The 27,531-nt window shown below is 36.8% G+C and overlaps 1 protein-coding gene across 1 annotated transcript in view; it reads left to right on the top strand.

The window, feature by feature from the left end:
- The window catches only part of GMCL1 (germ cell-less 1, spermatogenesis associated), a 48,386-nt gene extending 23,749 nt beyond the window's left edge, over nucleotides 1-24,637 (top strand). Inside the window, exons 10-14 of the mRNA XM_029232489.1 lie at nucleotides 4,263-4,332; nucleotides 9,158-9,233; nucleotides 14,445-14,590; nucleotides 16,675-16,762; nucleotides 23,287-24,637. Of these exons, the coding sequence (XP_029088322.1) occupies nucleotides 4,263-4,332; nucleotides 9,158-9,233; nucleotides 14,445-14,590; nucleotides 16,675-16,762; nucleotides 23,287-23,415 (509 nt within the window). The 3' untranslated portion in view covers nucleotides 23,416-24,637. The remainder of the gene's footprint in view (nucleotides 1-4,262; nucleotides 4,333-9,157; nucleotides 9,234-14,444; nucleotides 14,591-16,674; nucleotides 16,763-23,286) is intronic.
- The last annotated feature ends 2,894 nt before the right edge of the window (nucleotides 24,638-27,531 follow it).

The raw sequence follows: 27,531 nt of genomic DNA, 5'->3' as shown, positions 1-27,531 counted from the left end.
AGAGCAACTAAGCCTGTGCACCACAACTACTGAGCCTGAGCTCTAGAGCCCATGTGCCACAACTACTGAAGCCTGCGTGCCTAGAGCCCGTGCTTCGCAGCAAGAGAAACCACCGCAATGAGAAGCCCACACACCGCAACGAAGAGTAGCTCCCGCTCGCTGCAACTAGAGAAAGCCTGCTCGCAGCAACAAAGACCCAACACAGCCAAAAATAAATAATAAATAAATAAGTAAATACATAAATTATTTAAAAAAAAAAAAAAGTGCTTATGTCTTTCCCCTCCAGCTCTAGTCCCTGGTTTTTTCTTCCCATGTTCGCTTATCAGTCATCAACATTAAAAACCCACCCAGCGGGCTTCCCTGGTGGCGCAGTGGTTGAGAGTCCGCCTGCCGATGCAGGGGACACGGGTTCGTGCCCTGGTCTGGGAGGATCCCGCATGCCGCAGAGCGGCTGGGCCCGTGAGCCATGGCCGCTGAGCCTGCGCGTCCGGAGCCTGTGCTCCGCAACGGGAGAGGCCACAACAGTGAGAGGCCCGCATACCGGAAAAAAAAAAACAAAAACAAAAAAACCACCCAGCCTCACAAAAAATGGCAGAATCCTGCAAGTCATCCTGTCCTCCTCAAACTGTCTTCCTCCACATCCATTCACTATGTCCTATAGATTTTTTCCCTAGATAATTCTCAAACTCACCTCCTTTTTTTGCCTGCTACCACTTCCTTGTTAAGACATCGTCATCTCTTGCTAGATTACTGTAGTACAGAATATATCTGTGTCCTGGTTGGACTGTATGTTTTTCATCTTTTTCTCTCAGGTACATAGTACAGTGCTTGACAGGTAGTAGGCACTCAGTTTGTGTGAACTAAAATCATTTTCTGAAACATACTAACTTACATATGGCCTAATACTGTATTTACTCTATCAGATAAGTTTAGGTTCTAGCTCCTAACCTAAGAACCTTAAAGGGGAGGAGGAAAAGTAAACAAATATGTGTAGATTCTTCAGTGTCGCAGGTAATACGCCAGATTATACATTTAACACCTATCATGTAACGTAATCTTTGAAATTATCAAGGTAGTTCCCATTTTATAGATGAAGTATTACTATCCTGTCATACAGCTAGTGAGAAGCAGAGCTCAAATGCAACCCCAAGTCTTTCCTGTTCTAAAGCCCATATTTCTTTTGGCTACATCTTACTTAGAAGAAGTCCGCTATGTTTAATCTCTTTAAGTTTGCATATCCAGTTGCAGAAACTTAAGCAAACTTAACTTTGAATTCAAACTTAACTTTGAATCACCATTCTTTTGAGTATGTTTAATTTTTTGGCTTTTGATAACAAAGTAATGCAATAGATTTATTCCCTTACTTTGCATTGTGGGCAAGAAGATAGGTATTCTTGTAACTTTTTATATCAGGAATTACTGTTGTGGGAATAATGGGGAAACTTAATGCTTAATATTTTCGTAAATTCAATAGAGATAATTGTTAAAGCAGTATGAATTTTATGAAAATAAGTTGCTTAAAATGAAAAGGTATATAAATGCATGTAATTAGTTTTACTGAGAAATACTGTACTCAGGAGAGTAAATTTGTCATCTTTTGGAACTAGATTTTTAGGTTATTATACATGAAGATCTTTGAGACGAACTTCTCCATAATTTTATACTAATATACCTGTAGATGCTCTGTACAAAATATTCTTTTATCCAGATAGGAATTTTTTATTATGTAGACTGTCCTTCACCTTCATGATCTAATTCTGACTTAACGTGTTTCATGTAACATTCAACCTGTAGGCTGTTTTTTGCTATATGCTTTACTGGTTGTGAGTAGATTTTTGTATGTGTATATACCTGAATATACATTCTTTCTTTCATTTAAACAATAAAACCAGGCAAATTCAGGGCGTATCTTATCTTCTGTTTGTGTTTTAAAGTTTTGTAAATCTAAGACATTTAGATTTTCAAATAGTATACTTTTGGAGACCCCCTTCGCCATATCCTTTGTATAAGACAAGAGAAATGATCTAAATAAATTCATTCTGACTCATCTCATTTATTCTGTTAGAAAAGTACTGTGTTTACGTTCAAAACTGCTGTCGATTAGATCTGCAGCTGCTGATTTATAGCACTGTCAAATGCCACTTTGACGTGCCCGTTTTGAGTTTTTGTTTTGTATTTTGGTCTGATAAAGTTTAAAAGTGCTTAAATTTGTTTTCACTGAGTGGAAGTTTCTTGAAGGCACTTTTTCAGAATCTTTCCACCGAACACTAACTCTGCCAAAAAGGATTCTGGGAAACTCTGCCTAGTGTATCTGCGTTTTGGGAGATATGTCTGCATATAATCATATTAAAAACTCTGTATAAGGCAAATTGTTTCACTTATTTTTATCCCATGTTTTTCAATCTCATTTTATCAGAGATTTCACCCTGTGTATCAACTGTCAACATTGCATTTGAACTAGTGGTTCTAGTGACATATTTTGGGGCTGCTGCTACTGGATGAACTACCTGTGACCAAAAAGATATCTAGTTTGACTTTTTACTCTTTAAGGCAAGAAAGGAGGGACAAAAATGTGTACCCACATTTTTAACTTGTTAAAAATGCTTTCAGGGAATTCCCTGGCAGTCCAATGGTTAGGATTCGGTGCTTTCACTACCGAGGCCTGGGTTCAGTCTCTGGTCAGGAAACTAAGATCCCGCAAGCCAGGTGGCGCAGCCAAAAAAAAAAAAAATGCTTTTAGTTTTAAAGGAGTTTATTCAAAGTTGTTGAAACTAAATTTTAAAACATTTTCATGGGATATAGCTTATATGATAATTTGAGAATATGAATGTGTAACCCTTTCATTCCATTTTTATAAATGAATCATGAAAAGCCATATTCTATCTCTGGATCAGTGAGTTTCAAACTACAGGCATAACCTGTAGTGAGTTGAGAAATCATTTTAATGGGAAGGGATCAGCTTTTTTTTTTTAATAAAATACAGTAAAACAGAATTTTAAAATCCAAATACCTTGCAAATAAGATGAACAATATGTGTGTAGGTATACAGAGTCACATAAATTTTGCTGTTAGTCTTTACCTACTGAAAATGAATTGTTTGTGGCCTAGATATTCAGCAGTTATTCCTTATAATAGCAACAATATTATTTTAGGGAAAGAAGCACTCATAAGTGTATTTATAGAGAATTTTAAGGAAGGACACCAATAAATCAGTGCAAGTCATCTGGATACCTTTTATTAGTTAGAGAATTATGAAGTGAAAACCCAGATTTTAATTGCACTAGGGTTTTTCCCCTGCCTTTCGGTAGAGGTAGAGAAATCATTTAACTTAAAAATTAGAAAAACTACCCTTTTAGTTGGGAATAAATAAGAGCAAAAAATAGGGCTTCCCTGGTGGCGCAGTGGTTGGGAGTCCGCCTGCCAATGCAGGGGACACAGGTTCGTGCCCTGGTCCGGGAGGATCCCACATGCCGCGGAGCGGCTGGGCCCGTGAGCCATGGCCGCTGAGCCTGAGCGTCCGGCGCCTGTGCTCCGCAATGGGAGAGGCCACAACAGTGAGAGGCCCGCGTACCGAAAAAATAAATAAATAAATAAATAAATAAATATGGTGCTAAGCCAGTTCTGCTTATATTTTTAATAAATCCATGTTTTATGTAAAATAATTAAAATTTCAGCTTCCACAGTCTCATTTTGTGGAAAAATTATATGCTTATTATTAAAGGGAAGAATATCTATAATTATTATATTCCATTTGCAATAATTTAAATTATAATAGTTATCTAAATCGTGTCAAAATTATTTCTTGAGTTGCATAATTCATCTAATAATTTAGAGATGGTATATTTCTCATTAATTGTTTTTAGATAATTTAATATAGGAACAATCCATTATTCAGTTTTCTATTAAAGCTTTTGTTAAAACTGAAAATATTACTTTTGGTATGTTTCTCACAAATGAAAAATAGTGTCAGCTATGAAAAGGAAATTATTAAATACAAGAATATACTTTTAACTAAAGTTTTAAATGTATGTGATCTAAGTAGAGTCTGTCCTAAAGCAAAGGAAGATAACATTTACCACTTTAAAAATCATTAAGCTGTATCGTTATAGCATATTTATAAAATATAAATTACCAGCTTTACTTATTGCTGTTTTAAACTTGAATTGTAAAATGGTAAAAATTTTATCAACTTCTTAAAATTTTTAAACCCTTTATGTTTTTCCATATTTCTTATTATTCTTATATGTATTTTTACATTTTAGAATGGCTATCTTCTGTGTATAAACAGCAGTGGTTTGCTATGCTCCGGGCAGAACAAGACAGTGAGGTGGGGTAAGTATGGTACATCATAGCATTGTTCATTAAAAAAAAAAAAAATTTTTTTTTTTTTTTTTACTGAAATATAGTTAATTTACAATATTGTCTTAGTTTCAGATATACAGCTAAGAGATTCAGTTGTATAATATATATTTTTCAGATTATTTTCAATTATAGGTTACTATAAGATACTGAATATAGTTCCCTTTGCTATACAGTAAATCCTTGTTGCTTATCTATTTTATGTATAGTAGTTTGTATCTGTTAATCTCATACTCCTAATTTACCCTGCCACCCCTCTCTTTCCCCTTTGGTAACCATAAGTTTGTTTTATCTGTGAGTTCTTCTGTTTTTTATATAGATTCATTTGTATTATTTTTTTAGATTCCACATATAAGTGATATCTTATAATTGTCTTTCTCTGTTTGACTTACTTCACTTAGTATGATATTCTCTAGGTCCATCCATGTTGCTGCAAATGGTAATATTTCATTCTTTTTTATGACTGAGTAATACATATTCCATTGTATATAAATATACCACATCTTCCTAAGTCAATCATCTGTTGATGGGCCCTTGGGCTGCTTCGATGTCTTGGCTCTTGTAAATAGTGCTGCTATGAACATTGTGGTGCATGTATCTTTTTGAATTAGAGTTTTCATCTTTTTAGGATATATGCCAAGGAGTGGAATTGCTAGGTATGTTAGCTCTAATCTTAGTTTTTTAAGGAATCTCCACACTGTTTTCCATAGGAGCCGCACCAATTTACATTCCCACCAACAGTGTAGGAGGGTTCCCTTTTCCCCACACCCTCTCCAGATTTATTATTTGTAGACTTTCTGATGATACCCGTTTTGACTGGTGTGAGGTGACATCTCATTGTAGTTTTGATTTGCATTTCTCTGATAATTATTGATGTTGAGCATCTTTCCATGTGCCTGTTGGCCATCTGTATGTCATCTTTGGAGAAATGTCTATTTAGGTCTTCTGCCCATTTTTTGATTGGGTGGTTTGTTTTTTTGAGTTGTATGAGCTGTTTGTATATTTTGGATATTAACCCCTTGTAGGTCACATCATTTGCAAATATTTTCTCCCATTCCCTAGGTTGTCTTTTCATTTTGTTTATGGTTTCCTTTGCTGTGCAAAAGCTTTTAAGTTTGATTAGGTCAGGTCCCATTTGTTCATTTTTGCTTATATTTCTTTTGCCTTGGGAGACTAATCTAAGAAAATATTGCTACAGTTTATATCTGAGAATGTTTTGCCGATGTTCTTTTCTAGGAGTTTTATGGCATCATGTCTTATACTTAGGTATTTAAAGTATTTTGAAGTTTTTTTGTATATAGTGTGAGGGAGTGTTCATATTGATTTACATGTAGCTGTCCAGCTTTCCCACCACCACTTGTTGAAGAGACTGTCTTTTCTCCACTGTATTAATATATTATTGCCTCCATTGTCAATTAATTGACCACAGGTATATGGATTTTGCTATGAATTTTTAAATGTATTCATTATGTTGAAAAACCAGTAACAGTATTAAAGTCAAGAGCTGTTAGAGAAAAAGATCATGTAATCAGCTTTTATTCTTATATTTCTATAACTATCAATATTATAAATATTTATCTTTTTGGTCAATTAGTATAACAGAATGTATTGTCACTTGCTATATTAGTAAAATTGAATAATTGATATACTTTGTTTCACTTAGTGTTATGATATTCTTTTAAGCTATTGAAATATTACCTGGAATAATGCTTTCATAAAGCATGATCTTCATATATATGTATAGGTAAAGCCACTTTTCTTATTTGTGGCAGTATTGTCAAATTCTCACTAAGGTAATAGGGGTTTTTTTGTTTTGTTAAGTTCTTTTTTTAAAAATATTTATTTATTTATTTATTTGACTGCACCAGATCTTAGTTGCGGCATGTGGGATCTTTAGGTGCAACACACGGAATCTTTTAGTTGCAGCACGTGGGATCTTTTAGTTGCGGCATGCGGGCTCTAGTTCCCTGACCAGGGATGAACCCAGTCCCCCTGCATTGGGAGCGTGGAGTCTTAGACACTGGACCACCAGGGAAGTCCCCTGTAATAGTTTTTTTGAAGACTTGAGTGTAAGGTGAATTAACCCATCTGGTTACACAGGTGCCTTCATCAAAAGCATATGACCCCTCTAGAAAATATTTATGTACTGTCTTCATTTTAAGAGAAAGCATATTATCTGTTCTTTAAATGTGTAGTGCTTTGCAGTTCAGTGAAGTACTTCCACATTTATTGTTTGATCTTTATACTAGCTCCTTGGTATAGGCAGTGTGAAGAGACAGTCCACCTGTGAGTACATAAAAAGGTTTTACATTTAAATTTTTTTCTGCCCTGATCTCTTTTAATTTATTTTTATATACTAAAGAACTTACTAAAATAATAGCCTAGTTGTGTTTATAGCTAAACAGTGAGTGTGTGAAAGAGTTCCACAAACTTAAGATAATGATTGCAAGATTATTATCCAGGGTTCTTAGTTTCTACTTTACTTGTAACTTATATCCCATCTTTTCCCAAATATATTCATAGCATACTTATCTTGCACAAATACAGTAAGATTGTTGAAATAGGAGACCCCTCCAAAAAATGAGTTAATTATTTACTGGAATTCAGATTTGAAGCATTTTGTAATGTATGAAATGTTTTATAAACCATCCTACCTACTTCTTTTGTATATTCAGTTTTTAAATGTTGGATGTTCTCTATCATTCAAGATTTTTCTCATCTGTATCCTTTTTGAGTTTAATATAGAGTCTCACCGAAGAGACTGAGTTAGAATAAGTGGCTTTCTTGCATTCTTCTTATGTATATGACTGTATTGCCCCTAATGAAGCACTCTCTTCCACACATACTGAGTATCTGCTCGCTACTGTAGGGCTGCTAAAGTGAGAAAGACAGTGTACTCCATTGACTCTAGGTTATAATCTAGTAAAGTCTCTCCCTCCAGGGTTCTCCTCTTCCAAACGCTTTTCCACATTGCCAACAGGATTAGCCTCCTAAGTAGAAATATAATTTCACTTCCCTGCTTAAATAAGACCAGGGACATTTGATGATAGTTAGGGATTATTGCTTTATGTGTGATATATATTTACGGATTAAAGGATATGATGTCTGGAGGGTCAGCCTCAATAATAATCAGTTGGGAGGGATATGGGGAGAAGTGGGTTGGGAGTAAAACTAAAGCAGGATTATTGAACCTAGATGGTGAGAAAATTTGGCTCATTGTACTATTTACTTTTTTTTTTTAAGCAAAGCTTTTATTTATTTATTATTTTTAAAATGTATTTATTTTTGGCTGCGTTGGGTCTTCATTGCTGTGCATGGGCTTTCTCTAGTTGCTGCGAGTGGGGGCTGCTCTTCCTTGCAGTGCACAGGCTTCTCACTGCGGTAGCTTCTCTTGTTGCGGAGCACAAGCTTTAGGTGCGTGGGCTTCAGTAGTTGTGGCGCGTAGGCTCAGTGGTTGTGGCTCACGGGCTCTAGAGTGCAGGCTCAGTAGTTACAGTGCACGGGATTAGTTGCTCCACAGCATGTGGGATCTTCCTGGACCAGGGTTTGAACCCGTGTCCCCTGCATTGGCAGGTGGATTCTTAAACACTGTGCCACCAGGGAAGTCCCTGTTTACTTTTATATGTTTGAAAGTTTTCGTAAGAAAAAATTTTAAAGTAACAGAACAAATACATGGGAACTCTCTCTTATCTACAGGAAAATTTGAAACTCCTATGAACGTAGCCTGTGGGGCCCTTCAACAGTCTGTCCCAAATGCCTTTCTCTTTATCTCCTCTCATGCTCATTTTAGGCTCCAGCTGCACTAAGTTCTTCATACATTTAGTACCCTTTCATGCTCCGGTCCTTTTTCGCTAGTCCTTCTACCTGGAATGCCCTTCCTCTGCATAGAGTTCACCCCTGACGTCTACCCCAACAAACTCCCTCTCAGGCACAAATAATACTTCCTCTGTTATGATCCCCACTCTTAATCCCAGGCAATAAATCTGTGCCTTCTTCATGCTCTTAACATCAGTTCTCTCCACGTTATTATCTTATTACTTATGTCTAGTTCCCTGCTAGACTGAGCTCTTGGATGTCAAGGATATGTTTCATTAGTTTTATTTACATTTCATTATTTTTATGTATTGTATTTGTTTCAGTATATTTATTAGATAATGATGATGGCCCCGGTATCTAGGTACTTAATAAATGCTGTATATGAATGAATGTATTTTATCATTTGGAATTCTAAGCTAATAATAATGTCATTTTATTATTACATCTTGAAATAACAGTGTTTCTCTTAGTTGATTAAGGTTTTTAAAGTAAGAGGGCCAAGTAAAGATTAACTGATAAAATTCTACAGCTGTTTTCTATTAAATACTGAGTTTGTATAGTTGTACTACTTTAAAAAATGGCTTGTGTGCGAAACAATAATATCAAATGGTAGGTGATACCAAGTCACGTCTTAAATAATAGATTTTAATTTAATTTTACTTAGTAGTTAGACTTTTAAGTGTTTTATTTTCTCGGTAAGCAGAATTTCTCATAGATTATTTCCCCCTCTTTGGTTTCACTGGGCCCTAGTAAAAGTATTCTAGAAGTCAAGGCAATAAATGAAACACTAAAGATTTAAATTTTTTTTATTTAGCAGAGGTAATGGGCTAGATTTAGTCATTGCATTTTGATTTTTATCAGTACTACAAAATTTTATTTTTAAATCTAGTAGAAAGTTTTTCTCTTGTTGTAACTCACAGTTATTTTTCAAATACTAGTTGCTTATTTTCCGTGAGATTTCATGTTTTATATATATTTCTAGGCCTCAAGAAATCAATAAAGAAGAGCTAGAGGGAAAAAGCATGAGGTGTGGTAGAAAGCTTGCCAAAGATGGTGAAGTAAGTATGGGTTGTGACTCTTAATAGTCTTATACAAATTGTTGTACTATTAGTGCAAAATATACTTTCAGTAACAATCATGATACATATTATACCTCAGAAGAGCTTTTTTGTGGATTAGTTTCTGTAGCATGATCTCCTGGGCAAGGAGTTACATACTCAGTGGTGATTGATTATTCAGCCTTCCCTGAGACTGATGAACTTTCTGGGTCTAGATATGAGAAGATCCCTCAGCAAACCAGAAATAAAGATAAATAAGACGTTAAATGGGAGCTGTTACATAGTCTTAAAAGTAACTCTTTCTATTTTACAGTTACCCTAGATCAAAGACATTCAAACGCTTTGATTGCTACCCACATTAAAAATTACGTATTTCATTAACACCCAGTACAAATGCATATAAGTGAAACAAAAGTATTACAAAACAGTGCTTACAGCTGCTTTGTCCTATAGATGTATTTCTACTTAACTTTTTTTAAAAAGCTGATTGTGACTCATTCAATTGATTTTACAGCCACTAAAGAGACATGAACTACATTTTTTTAAAAACTCTACCCTAATTGTAATATTCATCTTTGAAAACAGTTCAGCCTAATTTAGATAACCATTTGGTTATTTTTCTCCCAAATTTTCCCTAATTTTAACTTTAGTTTTGAAAGTTTCATTATTTTATGTTTGCATTCATAATTTCAGAGTATGAAAGAGGAATAGCATCTTATTTATTCCTTAGTCCTCCTTATTGTCGCTTCCAGACCTTGTTCCACCCTCATCGTCATTGAATCACAGCTCCTTTGAAGTGCATACTTCTGCACCACTCACTACTCTGACTGTGGCCATGATTCGCTCGGCTTGCTGGCTTTCTTTCTCCCTACTCTTCTTATCAGTCTTTGTGATTTTAGCATCTGTCCCCTGACCTTCCTTCCCTCCGTGATCTTGTGCTCTACCCTACCTCAGGAACCAATGTCCTATAAGCATATCCTCAATTTTTGTATCACTAATTCATGTACCCTCTTCAAAATCTCCATTTTAAGCATACCACTTGCAGACTCCACCTCGTGTTATCTTTCTAGCACTCTCCCTCTGGTACCTGGACTCCCAACAACTTTTCAACCCCACTAGAATGTACAATACATTGTTCTTACTATCTTTTCCACATTACCCTCTCACCACATCCCTACTTCTTTCTTTACTTGACTTATATTTTATGTTCCATCTTAAAATTGGTCCCTGGCTGGGGTGGGATGAATTGGGAGATTGGGATTGACATATATACACTATTGACACTATGTATAAAATAGATAACTAATGAGAACCTACTGTATAGCTCAGGGAACTCTACTGAATGCTCTGTGCTGACCTAAATGGGAGGGAAATCCAAAAAAGAGGGGATGTATGTATACGTATAGCTGACTCACTTTGCTGTGCAGTAGAAACCAACACAACACTGTAAAGCAACTATACTCCAATAAAAATTAACTTTAAAAAGTTATTGACCAGGGCTTCCCTGATGGCACAGTGGTTAAGAATCCGCCTACCAATGCAGGGGACATGGGTTCGAGCCCTGGTCTGGGAAGATCCCACACGCCACAGTGCAGCTAAGCCCGTGCACCACAACTACTGAGCCTGTGCTCTAGAGCCTGCAAACCACAACTACTGAGCCTGCACATGCCACAACTACTGAAGCCCGTGCTCCGCAGCAAGAGAAGCCACCGCAGTGAGAAGCCCGCGCACTGCAGCGAAGAGTAGCCCCTGCTTGCCACAACTAGAGAAAGCTGGTGCGCAGCAACGAAGACCCAACGCAGCCGTAAATAAATAAATAACAAACAAATACATAAATTTATTTTTAAAAAGTCATTGAGCAAAATTAAGGCTGGGAACTTTTGTAGGTAACAATTAATTAAAAACAATATACAAGGTGAAAAAAAAATTGGTCCCTGGCTTATACTCTTAACTTCCTTTTTCCCTTTTTCACTCAGTCAAATTCACCAGGCTAAACCCCAGTTCTTGTTAAATCCCACCTTTCCATGCATTCCATGCCTGCTTCCATACAAATGAATGTGACTAAAGAAAAACACCATACAAACCCCAGCAGGTTTCACTTGAATGTTGTAACTGTAAACTTCAAGCAGGTTTTTAGTGCTAAATGGTGATCCTCCTACATTTCCCTAGTGAATTTATCCTCCTACTCCTGGAGTAACTCTCATACCTTCTCAAAAGGGCAATGCTACCACCCTTATTCTTTCCATTGGCCTTGCGTCTTTCTTCATTCAGAAAATAAAAGCAGTAGGAAGAGAATCTGTGCATCCTCCTACCAACAATACTACCAGTCTCCTTGCATCTGCAGCCGTGTGCTGTGCTTTTCCTTTTACTAGAATGGATGAACTGTCTGCTTCTATCCTAGTCCACCTCCTCTTATAATGGACCCCATCCCTTCTCACTTGTTCAAAAAGTTTGCTCCTACAGTCATCACCTCCCTCTCCTGCATCATCAGTTTTTCTCTTCGGTATCATTCTCATTTGGCATATTAACATGCTACAGCATCCCCCATCTTAAACCACTCCCTGACTCACATTCCCCTCTAGCTTCCACTCCATTTCTCTGCACCCTTTTTAAGCAAAATTCATTGAAAAAAGTTGCCTGTATCCACTCCAATTCATTTACTCCAGTAAAGTCAAGTGAAACGCTGTGCCATTGTCACCAGTGATTCCTACATTACCAAGTCGAGTAGTTTTTAGTCTTCCGAAAGTTCTTGGCAACATGACCCATCTGTTCACTCACTCCACGGAGATTTTCTCCGTTTGACTTCCAGGACAGCATACTGTGCTGGTTTTCCTCCTGCTTCGTTGGCTGCTCCCTCTAAGTCTTTGCGAGATCCTTCTCTTTCTCAACAAATGTTGGTGTGACTGGAGGCTCAGTACTTGGACTTCTTCCATATCTGTGCTCTCTGTGCTGACTCCTAAGTGATCTCTTATAGTCCCATGACTTTACACCAATTCCTAACTCCTGTATCCAGCTACTCACTTGACATCTTTCTTAGAATTCTAATAGCCTCTCAAACACAGTGGTTCCAGCTGAACTCTTTGATTTTCATTCCCAAACTCCTCCTTCCCAAGTATTCTCCAGCCCATAGATAACCCCTCTGTTCATCCACTGCATAAGCTCCACACTTCAGGTTCTTCTTTCTTTTGTTCCATATCTGTTGTCCATAAGAAGTTCCTTTGAATATATATCTTCCAAATATATATATATATATATATATATATATATATTTTATTTTTGTTAGTTTTTTTTTTTTTGGCTGCATTGGGTCTTCATTGCCATGCATGGGCTCTCTCTAGTTGTGGCGAGCAGGGGCTGCTCTTCCTTGCGGTGCACGGGATTCTCATTGCAGTAGCTTCTCTTGTTGCGGAGCACAGGCTATAGGTGCATGGGCTTCAGTAGTCGTGGCGCACGGGCTCAGTAGTTGTGGCACATGGGCTCTAGAGCACAGGCTCAGTAATTATGGCTCTCGGGCTTAGTTGCTCTGCAGCATGTGGGATCTTCCCGGACCAGGGATCAAACCCATGTCCCCTGCATTGGCAGGTGGATTCTTAACCACTATGCCACCAGGGAAGTCCCCCAAATATATTCTTACCACGTCTACCACTACGACCCAAGTCCAAGCCACCATTATCTCTTGCCTGGACTGTTGTAGCTTCATAACTGCTCTCCCTGTTTTTACTCTTGTTCTTATACATTCTGTTTTCCACACAGCAGCCAAAATCATCTTTTTAAAATGCAAGTTAGATCATGTTACATCCTTCCCTAAAGTTTTCCGTTAGCCTCTTACCACACTTAGAAGAAATCCAAACTCTTTCCTACTGTGGACTCTAGGCCGTATGTTTTCTGGCCCCTGACTGACTCTCTGAACTCATCTCCAGCCTCCATCCCCCTCAGTTATTGCCCTAGCCACGTAACCTTTTTGCTGTTCCTCAGATATGCCAAGCATGTTTTTACCTCCAGAACTTTGTACTTGTTCTCTTTGTCTAAGTCACTTTTCCCCAGATAGCTACCCAGTCCGCTCCTTAGTTGACTCAGGACTCTAGTCTTATAGCATCTCCATAGAGAGATGTTCCCTGACCACCTGCCTGAACCAACAGGCTCCCCAGCTGCCAGCCCACCTCCCCTACCCTGTCACTCTCTCCTGGCATTCTGTTCTGTCCTCTTCCATCCCATTTCATGTTTGTTGTTCATCTCCTCCTCCACACAAACACACACGTATTAAAATATACATTTACTAGGGCAGAAACTTCTTTACTGCCATTTCTTTAATGCCTAGAGCAGTACCTGGCACAAAACATGTGCTCAATAAATGTCAGTGAACTCTTGATTTAATGTTGTAATTCAGAGGGTCAACCAAACACTTGAAGTCCTAACTTTACTTCATTATACAACGCCACTTTACTTAATAGTCTCTCATTAACTATTAGGTGATAGAATAAACAAACTTGTGAACCTCATGATGGTATTTAAAATAACTCAGTTGTGTATCTGTTGGTTAGTTACTTAAGGTATTTTAGGGTATTTTTAAAATGTATTTAAACTAAAAAAGACAGTTCACTCATTTCTCCCACTCCCCACCCCTCGCCTCTGGCACCCACCAAGCTGTTCTCTGTATCTGTAAGCTTAGGGTTTGGTTTTTTTTAGTACATATTTTTTTTAGATTTTACATATAAGAGAGATCACACAAGGTATCACTTAAGGTATTTCAGAGTATTTTTAAAGCAGGAAAAATTTTAGCGGATTCCTATTACCTCTATCTAGACTCCTAGTCCCCTAAACTATACCTACTTAGAGTTGGTATAGCTTATAACTATCAACTAAGCCATATTAGTTATGATAAACTAATTAGTTTAACATATTAGTTATGATAAAATGTGGAGAGTTAATGAAACAGATCATGAAGAGACGATATTAGGAAAGTACCTGAAGGAATAATGATCATAAAGGCTGCTTTTGCTGGCTTTGATATATACTATGTCTATGTGGTAAACCTTGTATATGTATCACAGATATATTGTGTGTGCTAAGCCTTAAGGCACTGACAAAAAGTAGGGACCCATAAGACAGAAATACTTGAAATGAATTAGAAAAAAAAAGACAGTTTGAACTTTTTATTTTTGACTTGCTAATATGATAAACTGAAGTAAATCTTTCTCCTTTGTATTTTAGTACTGCTGGCGGTGGACAGGTTTTAACTTCGGCTTTGACCTGCTTGTAACTTACACCAATCGATACATCATTTTCAAACGCAATACATTGAATCAGCCATGTAGTGGATCTGTCAGTTTACAACCTCGAAGGAGCATAGCGTTTAGGTAGGATGAGATTTTCCCACCCCACTCTTCCTCACTCTAAAAGAACTATAAGAAGTGAAATAAAACCATAATTTACACCAACAGTAGTAGAACTTTGGTAAGATACAATATGTATGAAACTGCAAGGAAATGATAAAGCTCCATTCCTACAAAATGTATTAATAATCAAAATTATAAGACCCAGATCTAGTATGTCAGGAAGAAAGAATGGGCTGGAATATGAATGGTGTAGGATTGATACTGGGCTTGAAGCTGTTGCCTTGCTGCTATTCCTAGAAAATAAAAGGTCTAAACTGGAACTACAACAAGGTATTCTTACAGGAAAACATGTCTGGTATTTTCCTTAACTTTCTATAGGATTTCAGATGTCCAACTTTGCCTAATAGTTGAGCTGGCAGTATTTTTCTGGAGAGGATGCTGACAAAATGGAAAATAGCTCAATGAATGGATTATTTAAAAGTCATATATTTACCTTATACCATACACAAAAATTAACTCAAAATGGATCAAAGACCTAAACATAAGAGCTAAAACCATAAAATAAGTCTTGGAAGAAAACAGGGGAAAAGTTTTATGACATTGAATTTGACAATGATTTCTTCAGTATGATACCAAAGCACAGGCAGCAACAACCACAAAAAAAGTTGAACTTCATCAAAATTAAATTGTGTGTCAAAGGACACTTAACAAAGTGAAAAAACAACCCATGGAATGGGAAAAAATATTTGCTAACCGTATATCTGATAAGACTATATAGAGAACTCCTAATATTCCCCAACAAAAAAACAACCTGATTCAAAAATGGGCAAAGGACTTAAATAAACATTTCTCCGAAGAAAATATACAAATGACCAATAAGCACATGAAAAGATGTTCAACATTACTAATCATAAGGGAAATGCAAATCAAAACCACAGTGAGATACCACCTCACGCCCGTTAGGACGGCCAATATCAAAAACAAAACAAAAGTGTTGGTGCAGATGAGGAGGAATTAGACCCTTGTACATTGCTAGTAGGAATGTAAAATGGTGCTTACTTTGTGGAAAATGGTATGGCAGTTCCTCAAAAAATTAAATAGAATTACCAAATGATCTAGGAATTCCTCTTCTGGTTATTTACCCAAGAGAATTGAAAGCAAGGACTCAAACATATTTGTACACATAGCAACATTATTCACAACAGTTAAAAGGTGGAAGCAACCCAGGTATTGACAGATGAACGGAAAAACAAAATGTGATGTATACCTACAATGGAATATTATTCAGCCTTAAAATGGGAGGAGATTCTGACATGTGCTATAACATGTCAGCTTGAAGCTTGAAGACATTACACTAAGTGAAATAAGCCAGTTACAAAAGAACAAAAATACTGTATGATTCCACTTACATGAGGTACATAGAGTAGACGAGTTTATAGAGACAGAAAGTAGGATGGTGATTGTTGGGGGCTGAGGTAAGGGGAAATGGGGAATTCATTTTTACTGGGTACGGAGTATCAACTGGGGAAGAAGAACAGGTTCTAGAGATGGATGGTGGTGATGACTACAGAACAGTGTGAAATGTGTTGAATGCCAAGAACTATACATTTAAAAATGGTTAAAATGGTAAATTTTATGTATATTTTATCACAATAAAAAAGGCATACTTGGGGACTTCCCTGGCGGCGCAGTGGCTAAGACTCCATGCTCCCAATGCAAGGGGCCTGGGTTCGATCCCCGGTCAGGGAACTAGATCCCACGTGCATGCTGCAACTGAGAGTTCTCATGCCACAACTAAGGAGCCCATGTGCTGCAACTAAGACCTGCTGTAACCTAATTAATTAATTTTTAAAGGCATACTTATAAATTATTTTTATATCTCAGATATGTATAATAGCACAAGCTTGTAAATCTAAATGGAATCAGTTTATAGTTTGAAAAGACTTCAAATTCTTAACAAATAAAAGACTTAAAGAGAATTTTAAAAAATTAAAATAAAAGAATATGGAAGAAAAAAGTAATTATTAAAGTAAGGTAGGGCTTATTTAAATTGATATGTGCTTTAAAAAATCATTAGTTTTTGTGTGTGTGTGTTTTTATTCTAGATTACGTTTGGCTTCTTTTGATAGTAGTGGAAAACTAATATGTAGTAGAACAACTGGCTATCAAATACTTACACTTGAAAAGGACCAGGTATGTTTGATTACTTTTCTGTTAATTTTTTCATTATAGTATTTGCCTTTTGACTCCTCTTTTGAAAATTCTTAAGTAGATTTAATGTTTGATTTAAAGATTGGTTTGAGAACTTTTTGAAGGCAAGTATCGAAGTACCATGTTCACTTTTGCATAATTTACTCCATCCTACCAGAAGTGTAACTAAGACCAAAAACAATAATAATAAAAAGAAAACAGGGCTTCCCTGGTGGCGCAGTGGTTGAGGGTCTGCCTGCCGATGTAGGGGACACGGGTTCGTGCCCCGGTCTGGGAGGATCCCACATGCCACGGAGCAGCTGGGCCCGTGAGCCATGGCCGCTGAGCCTGTGCGTCCGGAGCCTGTGCTCCGCAACGGGAGAGGCCACAACAGTGAGAGGCCCGCGTACCAGAAAAAAAAAAAAAAAAGAAGAAAACACAGTTTGATTTGAGGGGCAGAGCTGACAATAAGGAAATAATTATTCATCCTGAACATGATCTTCACAAAGTTATGAATCTTAATTGTTTTCTCCATTGTGTTCATTTATTTATACAGTAATAACATATCTTAAAGGCAATCCAGTATATCTCCATAGCTCCTAGATATTAAGTGAACATTATCCTCTAGCACAGTAGGTTTCTAAAATGACAGACATCTGTAATGTTCCCAAAATTATCTCTAAAGCCATTTGTTTTTTCATAAATCACATGCATGTAGAAGTTTCAAAATGTCATGATGAAAAAGTAAACCAGTTTCAAAAAGTAAAACGAGAGCTGTTAAAAATCAAGGATGTTTATTTCTAGTAAAGCTAACCACCATTCCAAAGGACATACTGTTTTAATAAAGGGTTTGGAGCCTATGGTTCACATAAATTATTAGAAGTTAGCAGTTTTCCTCAGACTGAAGAGACTCTCATAAAACATCAAAATTTAGCACTGCAAGGAACCTTGAAGTGATAGTTCTGACCTCACCTCCCCTGTATGAGAACTCCTTTAACAGCATTCTTACGGAGGCTCCTCAACCATTGTTGGAACTCTTAGTGAGAGGGAGCTGACTCTGTCGTGTGGTAGGTGTAAGTGAGAGGGTAGGTACATAAGAAGATTCAGATCTGCCTCCATTGGAATTCTCTGTTGGTCCCTCTCACCCTCTTGAGCTGCATGGACAATATCTGTGTTTACCTTCAACTTGGAACTTCATTCAAAAACATTGTCGGGGCTTCCCTGGTGGTGCAGTGGTTGAGAGTCCGCCTGCTGATGCAGGGGACACGGGTTCGTGCCCCGGTCCGGGAAGATCCCACATGCCGTGGAGCGGCTGGGCCCGTGAGCCATGGCCACTGAGCCTGCGCGTCCGGAGCCTGTGCTCCACAGCGGGAGAGGCCACAACAGTGAGAGGCCCACATACTGAAAAAAAAAAAAAAAAAAAAAAAATTGTCATGGCTCAAAGCAGCCAGAGACTTAATTAAAAAGCACCAGGCCAAGATAGTAGTTGTATTCCTAGTGTTCCTTGATTTGTTCATTCAGCAAACATTTGTGTCCCTACTTCATGCTAGGTTCTATGCTAGGAGTGGAGGAGATAAAGAGGAGCTTATATAGCTAAGTAGAAGGAGAGGGATGGGCTCAAAGAGTGTGTAACATTGAGGGAGACATCTCTAACCTTTACTGTGGGGTTGGGGACAGGTGTGGTTATTGGGGGGAGGGGCAGAGACACAGTTCAGGGAAAACCTCTTCTGGACAAGTTGAAAAGTGAATGGATACCTGAACCAAGCCTCAGATGATGAGTAAGATAGAGGCAAGGGGGCTTCCCTAGTGGCGCAGTGGTTAAGAATCTGCCTGCCAATGCAGGGGACACAGGTTCAAGCCCTGGTCCAGGAGGATCCCACATGCCATGGAGCAACTAAGCCCACGTGCCACAACTACTGAAGCCCGTGCGCCTAGACCCTGTGCTCCGCAACAAGAGAAGCCACCTCAATGAGAAGCCCGTGCACCTCAACGAAGATTAGCTCCCACTCACTGCAACTAGAGAAAGCCCGCACGCAGCAACAAAGACCCAACGCAGCCAAAGATAAATAAATAAATAAATTTAAAAAGATAGAGGCAAGGCAGCATGTGGGTCATTCAAGGAATGGAGAGGTTTGGAAGAGGAAGTGTTCAGTAGGTGTAGAGCCAGGGCATGATGGGCCATGGATGGAGTTTGGACTTTTTCCTGAGCTCTGTTAGAGAGCTATGGAAGGATTTTAGTTGGGGGGTTGCATATATGTTTTATGTAGCTTATAGACGTTTGTTATAGAAAAATAGAAAATAAAAATAAGCAGAAAAAAATCATACATAGTCCACTGAGAGATGACACCACTGATACTTTTTTCATTGCCTATATCTTTTTTCCAAAATTTTATCTTACTGTTAACTATTTTGTAGCCTGCTTTTTTTCCACTTTGTTGTATATAGATAGCTTTTCTTGTCAATAAATATATATCCACAACATCATTTTTATTACTGCATAAGAGTTATTTTAGATATACCATAATTTAAATAATGCTTTTTTGGATAAAGTTGATTTTTTTGTTTTTTCACTATAATAAAAAATGTACATGTATCTTTATATGTTTTTCTGATTTTTTAGAAGATGAATTCCACAAAGTGGAATTCTTGTCAAATAAATGGTGTATATATTTTCTTTTTTCTTTTTTTTTTTTTTGCGGTACGCGGGCCTCTCACTGTTGTGGCCTCTCCCGTTGCGGAGCCCAGGCTCCGGACGCACAGGCTCAGCGGCCATGGCTCACGGGCCCAGCCACTCCGCGGCATGTGGGATCTTTCCGGACCGGGGCACGAACCCATGTCCCCTGCATCGGCAGGCGGACTCTCAACCACTGCGCCACCAGGGAAGCCCGGTGTATATATTTTCTAATGGCCAAATTGCCCTCCAAAACTACTGTCAACTTACACTCCCTCCAGTAGTACAGGAGAGCATACGCAAGAAAGTGTATCATTCTTTCTAGTCCTTCTCCCAATATAATAAGTGGGAACAAATCATTTATTTTAGTTTTCATTTGTTTGGTTTCTGATATAGTTGGGTTTTTTTTTTTTACTTATTGAACATATTGTATAAATTGACAGTTTATGTTTGTTTTTTTTTAATTAAGGTGTTTGTTTTCTTGTTAATTTTAACACCTTTTATATATTAAGAATAATAACTTTGTGATATGCTATACTTTTTCCATTTTTGTAATTTATCTTTCACCCTTCATGAAACAGTATCAATCTCTTCCTTTAATGAGTTCTTCTTTCGATGTGCTATTTAGGCCTTCTAGCTGGGATTATATAGTCATCTGGGTTTTTTTCCTATTCCTTTTATTTTTTCATTGGAGTATTTTGATACATCTAAAGTGTATCAGATGTGTCAATGTGTTTGAAATGCCATTTTTATCATATACTGTAAGTTCTTATATACTTGGTTTCATTTCTGAGATTTCTGTTTTACTGATTTTATTGTGGAGACAATAATGCTTTGTTTTAATTAGACTCAATTTAAAAAGAATTTTATTACCAGTAATGCAAATTCACCTTCACCCTTCTCTTTTCAAAAATCCCTGGGTTCTTTGTGCATGATTATTCTGCTGTATGGGGTATAGAATCATTTTGTCCAGTTTCCTCTCAAAAAATCCTATGAGGGTTTTGCTATATACTGTTAAATATAATTTGTGAGAAATTGATATCTTCCCTTCTGGAATATGGTATTTTCTACATTTAATCAGGTCTTCCCTTACGTCTCTAAAATTTAGTTTTCCCCCGTATTTATTCTTGCATGTTTCCTGGAAGTATAACGCTAGGTATTTTATATTTTAATTACTAACATGAAATGAATCCTTTATAAATAGTTTTTGATGACTATAGGAAAGCTAGTGATTTTTATATATTTATTTTAAAACTATCCCTCTTACAGGACTATGCTAACTTTAATCCTTGCACTATAGAAGGATCTCTCAGAAATGTGTAAGAAGGACTAGAAACGTGATAGTGGCAGAAGACAATTTAGAAGCTATTGCTATAATCCAGATCAGAAATGGTGAGAACCTTATGGAAGGTAGCAATGAAGATGAAGAAATGTTGATGGGTTCTAGAAATAAAGGGGTGCAATTGATAAAATTTGGTGCTTAAGTATGTGTGAGGGTGAGGACAAAGAAGTCAAAGGTAGTACCTGGTTTTGTGACTTGGGCAACTTAATTATAGTGGTAATAATAATCCGTCCTATAATTACCGATATTTGAATTATAGGAAGGAAAATGAACATTACTTAAAGTGAGGGTGAAGAGATGATGAATTCAGTTTAAAGCATATTTAATTTGAAGGCATTGAGGTGAGAATTTGATAGACCAGTGGATAAATGGGTCTGGAGTTTATAAGCAACGCCTGGGCTAGAAATAATGATTGGATGAGATAAGCTACAGGAAAATATGTCAAGAATATGACAGGAGGGAAACCTAGGGAACACTGGTCTTTAAGGGGTGGGCAAAAAAAGTAACCTGGTGAGACATGTAAGAGCTGGGATGGGGAATCAAAGCCAATTGCAAGGGTGAAAGTATAGATGGCACAGAAAGAAAGGAAAGAATAGGTAATATTCAGTAGCTGATGATTTGAATTTGAGCTGCTTTATGTCTAAGTGAAGATTTCTAGTAGGGAATTAGATGTATGGATCCTGGAATTTAGACCTATAAATAGAATGTAGGGCAGTAATAGAGCTATAGTACAGGTAAGTAGCATGAGCCTCAGAAAAGCAGAGAAGATAGAAATAACGGCCTGGAAACAGAGATGAAAACCCAGGAAGATACCACCACTCTGATGCTGTGATGTGTAGACTTCACTGCTTCCACTGCATAGTGGAAGAAGGAAAATGGAGCTTTTCTATAAAGATGCTTCAATGCAAGTGTAGGTGTAAATTGAGCCCTCAGGTGGAGTTAAAGGTTTGATGAAGCTAGAATTGGATCTGTCTAGTTTGGGGAGGGGAAATGGGGATTAATACAGTTCAATATTCAGAAATTGGTATGTCCATTCAGCCCCCAAGTGATGTCCGCATGGATCCCTTCTTTTCCCAGAGTTGGCCCTTTGATCTACTCTCCCCCACCAACCTTAACTATATTCAGATACCAGAATGCTAATCTTCCTTGGAGTCTTTGTTTGGTCGTGGTAGAGAATCTTGCTTTTGTCATCAGATACACATATCGTCAAAGCATATGTCCTCAACAAACTTAGTAAATGTGCCTTCACTCAGGTTATTGCTACAAATGTTGACTAGTCCAGGGTGACTCAAGCATCTAAAGATCAACTATGCTTTGACATAATTGCTCTCTGCTTAACCCTGTTAGCACCATCAGCCCAGGTGATTGCTTCACCTGACCTATCATCGTATCCATTTTGTTCACTAACTTAAAAAAAAAAAAACACCACTTTGCCCATTTTGGAGAACATAGAGATTGTGTGTGTTTGTGTGTGTGTGTCACATTTCTATTCCCTACCTTCTTTATCCAAATTTATCTTGCTGCTCCCCCAACACAGAAGCTGTGTCCAGTTGAGCCTTTGTCAATCACTCAAATGTTGCAGTTTTAGTCCCTCTTCATTGCAGGAGCACATGCTTCAGTTAAAAATTTTAAATTCTAGATTTAAACAGTATTTTAATAGTATATTCTCCAAAATATATAAAGGTGAAACTAATGCATATTATTTCAGTATCCAAGTATTTAAAAAGTAGGAGTTCTCATGTCAGTGCTACGGCTTATATTCTGAGGATTTATTCTGTTCACCAAATACTGCTGGTAAAGGATTCCAGAGATCTGTAGCATTGAGTGAGTGAGGGTTCCATTCGTCACTCTCAGGTGTAGTATCAACTCCTGTCTCTGTGGAATTTCAGGTCATTCTCATGTGTATTCATGTAACTGAACCTGAAATTGATTTTACATGATAATGTATTTTAGGTTCCAAGAGACAAATAACATGTTTGCGTTAGAGACAGTGGGAAATCTTAGACAAGAGTGGGAACCATGCTTATTGGTGATAATAATGACTCCCCACCTTCATCCCAAGTATTTGCTATACATAAAGACCATCAGACGTTGAAGCCAAATGAGAAGTGTGTGTATTTGTGCACTGTATCTGTTCATAAAATATGTAGTTACTTGATTAGAAATTTTTCAGTAATGAAAATTACTACCGTTATTTATTACTTAATATATAGCTGGCTTTGTGAGCCCTCTATGTGCGTTGTCTCATTTAATCCTCAGTGTAATCATATGAGGTAGGTACTCTTATTGTCCCCTTTTACAGTAAGGAAGCTGTAGTTGATAAGGTCAGTGACTTGCCCAAGGTCACACAGCTAGTGGGTGGGAGTTTTGAGATTTGAGCAGTGACTCTCAGACTCCAGATGCATACTTTTAACCACCATACTAACCTTCAGTTTACTCAATTCAACAGTTTGGTTCTCTGTTTTATTTTTATAATATTACTATTATTATTAAAGCAACACATTTGTTTTATAGGAACAAGTAGTGATGAACTTGGACAGCAGGCTTCTGATCTTCCCTTTATATATCTGCTGTAACTTCCTGTATATATCTCCCGAAAAAAGAACTGAAAATAATCACCATCCAGAAAATCCAGAAAACTGAGGATCTCATCAGCTGGAAACAGTAGCACTTTGTAAACTTTTTTGGCCAGCTTTAATTTAATGGCCCTGCAGATATTCACATCTAAGGTGACTAACAGTGACAAAGGCCTTATGAACTGTTCACATAATACAGAAGACTATTCTTATCCTCATTATATTTCTATGCATATATAAAAAAACATTTTAAAGCCAAGAAAATATCTGTCAAACCGTTTGTTATAAAGATGTCGACTCATGCTTTTTAATTTGGCATCAGTAGAAAATTGCCGTAGGTAAATTTCACATTTCTCTGCAACCAAATATAGAGTTAATTTTTAGCTTGAACTTTGATCCTACCTAATGTTAGTGAACCTCAATTATCCATCTGTAAGTTTTATTTTTATTTGGCTAAAAGAATGCTAAAGGAATAATTTGGCCAATTATAAATGCTGTTTCAGTTGGTGTGTTTAAAGCTGTCCTTTAATTTTTTCAACTGCTCTTTATGATTCCTCCTCCTAGTCGAATATTCTTCCAATCTATATATGTTTTTAATCATTAAAATTTTTTTTCATGGTTTTGAAAACTGAGGAACTTTTTCTTTAACTTAAACATTTTCATGCTATTTTATTTTGCTTTTTATTGATATTTAGCTTTACTAAGATTTTAACAACAAAAAAATCAGGTTCAGACTTTCAAATGAACTTGGATGGGGGAGAAAATCAGTTGGATTCTGAGGATATTCCTTTGCCTTACATGGTCTTTTCTTTGACATTCTGTACAACTCTATTATTAGGTCACAGATTATTTATGTACCAAATATTACACTTTAAACATTCTCATATTCTGTGATCTTTTTATTTATGTTCAAATTTTTTAAATTGGGAATCCTATTTCCTACTTAAGCTCAGGACTTTATAACCTCTGAATTGAGTGCCTTTGAGTTACACATGCTATTAGAAATCTCATAGTAAATGTAAATAAGGTCGGAGGATATCATATAGAAGCTGATAATAAAACATTAATGTACAAATAGAACTTATTTTTGTCAAAAATGAGATGTACATTTGTCATGATTTATATATGTTGGTTTCTTGTGTTTACTGCTGTTTTGAAAATAGCCATGCTCATTGTCTTTCCAGTCAAAGTGAGTACTTTTTGTGGTTAATGTATATTTTTAGTATGTTTTAAGAAAAATGGGAATTACTTTTGTGTATCTGTACAAATAAATACTCATTTGGAAAAAAGAATCAGCTATTATATAAAATGACCAAAATAAAAAAATGAGTTGAAACCAGAATTTTTTTTCCAAGTTAGATTTTTTCCAATTAGATTTAACTTTTAGAATTTATTGCTAGTTTTTCTTCCCTAGTGATATGTCCATCGATTCATAAATCACTTTTGTCCTTTCAAAATTCATCCTCATGGTAAATTTAAAGGAAGCTTTTAAATGCCTTCCCTATCTCCACCCCTAGAACTGTAGTAAAAAATCCAATAATTTGGCTGTATTGAGGCTTCATTTCTTGTTTTTGTATTTGGCTATAACTATATATCTCTTCCATGAGATGCTTTTGTTTTTTTCCTATCTATGGTAATATCAGAGGTTCCTCACCCTTACATATTAAAAAATATAAATAAATACCAAACAAATTGAATTCTTTGCATAATTGAATTTTTCCAAATCTTGGGAGTAAAGATACTTAAAATTTGAGTATATTAGTGAGTAAAATTATTTCATTTCACTTATATGAATTAATCAAATTGGAATTACATATGGTTCCTGTCCATTCTTTGTTTCCTGGCCAAATTGCTTATGTCATTCACAGATAAAATAAATATTTGTTCAGTCATAAGTAGGTTGTGTTCTCATTGGAGAAACTGGTAATTGTCAGCTAGTACTTCACATTGATAGTAAAGATCTGCTTTTGTTTTCTTACCAAATACTTTAATGTTTGCATACTTTTCATTCTTTATAATTGGAATATTTTCAATAAAGTATTAAAAGTGTCAGCTGAAGTATCATATAAACTATTATATATGAAGGTGTTTGTCAGCTTTTGCCTTATAATCTTTGCCAAGTCTTTTTTTAAGCTGCAAGGGCTAGAAAACAATATTTACCCACTAATAATTATTTTTACTTGGCTATCAGTAAAGAAGAGGTCCTTAAGAGAAAATGTTCTAGAGTTCCATGCTAAATTATTAAAGAGAGATATGAGTGTACCTTTCCTTTTTTTTTTTCTTAAATAAATTTGGCTTGAAACTTAGCAAGGTAGGCAAAATTAAATGAATGTTGTAGTCATTAGCTTTTTAACCGAGTGTTTAGCAGCCAACATTTTATCGCATTTCAAGTCTTTAAATAGGATTCATTGCCGTCATTAATGAGCCGATTTCAACATCAAATGCAAAATTAGGGTTACCGAGAGTCAATTTGGCTTTCTAAATTTAAGTTAATTAAAATTAAATAAAACTTATTAAAATTTACTTCCTCAATCACACTAGACCCATTGTAAGTGCTTAGTTAACCACATGTAACTAGTGTCTATTGTATTGGACAGTGCAGATATAGAATACTTCCATCATTGCAGAAAGTTCTGTCCAGCAAAGGTGATCTAGAATATTGGACTGTTAACGCTGAAACTATGTCAGGAGTTATATTCACTTAAAGATGAACCCATGTAAAGAATAGAAAGGATAATAGAGCCAGGGGTGCAAATGGTGGATGACTTGTCAATCACCTAGAACGATGTGTTGAATCATAATTTCAAGCAATGTGTACCTAAATCACTTGACTACATTAAAAAACAAAAGTCATTGTACAGTTTCATCCCAACCACAGAGTTTGCAGTTCTTCCCAAAGTCCACGGTACAGGGATACAAAAGCAAAAAAACCTCAAACATCATCAATCACTGTTAACTAGTGGTCAGACTGCATCTAAATTAGGGGGGGGAAATTACTGACTCAACAACATGCATCCATTTGTAATGATCAAGTAGGATACTTTTGTAAAGGCTGGTGATTTTACATAAAATAGGACTAGAAGAGGTAAAACAAAGTTTAACCAAGGCTAAAAATAGTACATTTGCCGGAATCACAGATGGTTAATGTTGATTCTTATGTAAAGTACATACATACTTTACAGCTTGCCTTTACTGAAAAATTGCTGTCTGGTTGGGGAGGGAAGTTATAAGCAAGTGTGATTACAAGTGTTGACAGTACCCCAGCCCTACTCCACTCAAAACCCATTAAAATGGCCATTAGAATGAGAGAAACTCAGGTATTGAAAACAGGATTTTTCTTCCAGATACAGTGCTGGATAATCTGCATTCTGAGAGCGGGCAACTTGATCAGTAAATAAGGAAGCCCTAGCAGAATACAGTTTCTATCCCACATCTTAAAGGGGGAGGAGCCACTTAGAGACATACCACTTCTTTTCCTGCCTATGGTTAATCTCAGGGCTGTCCCTTTAGGAAACTTACTCCTTTGGTTTTTTTTCTTTCTCTTCTGTACTTTGCTTTTTTTCCCTCTATACTCACACCAATATTTTAAACATGCTTAAGTTTCTCCCATCTTTGAAAAACCTTCTACATTTACCTCCACCCACTGCCATATTTTGCCCTGCATAAGCCAAACTTCTCAAGAGGGTTTTATGCAGGGAATTCCCTGGTGGTCCAGCGGTTAAGACTCCGCTTTCACTGCCTTTCACTGCCATGGACCTGGGTTCGATCCCTGGTGGCAGAGCTAAAGTGCCACAAGTCGTGTGGTGCAGCCAAAAAAAACCCAAAAGGTTATACAAGTTCTCTCTCCACTGCAAAAGCTATTCACAACCCAACTCCACTAAAACTGAGTCAGCAAAGACTTCATTGCTAAATCCTTTAGGTTAGATGTGGGGTTTTTTTTCCATTCCTTTTAACATTTAAAATTAACCTCTTTGTTCTCCTTAAAAACAGCAGCCTTCTCTTAAAACGTCTCTGACCTCACACTCAATGGGTTTTCCTTCTCTCTCTCTGGCTCCCCCTTAGTCTCATTGTGGGGTTCTTCCTCTAGCTGTCTCCAGGCCCTTTTCTCTTGGAATCAAAAAATCAGCCTAGATCTCTCTTCCAAGCTCCAGATAACACATCTAGTTGGCATCTCCTTTTGGAT

Source organism: Monodon monoceros, unplaced genomic scaffold (assembly GCF_005190385.1).
Source record: "Monodon monoceros isolate NGI ecotype Baffin Bay Population unplaced genomic scaffold, NGI_Narwhal_1 Super_Scaffold_19, whole genome shotgun sequence".
Classification (NCBI taxonomy): Eukaryota; Metazoa; Chordata; class Mammalia; order Artiodactyla; family Monodontidae; genus Monodon; species Monodon monoceros.
Note: the sequence above shows the minus strand (reverse complement) of the source record. Positions and strands in the feature narration are given on the sequence as shown.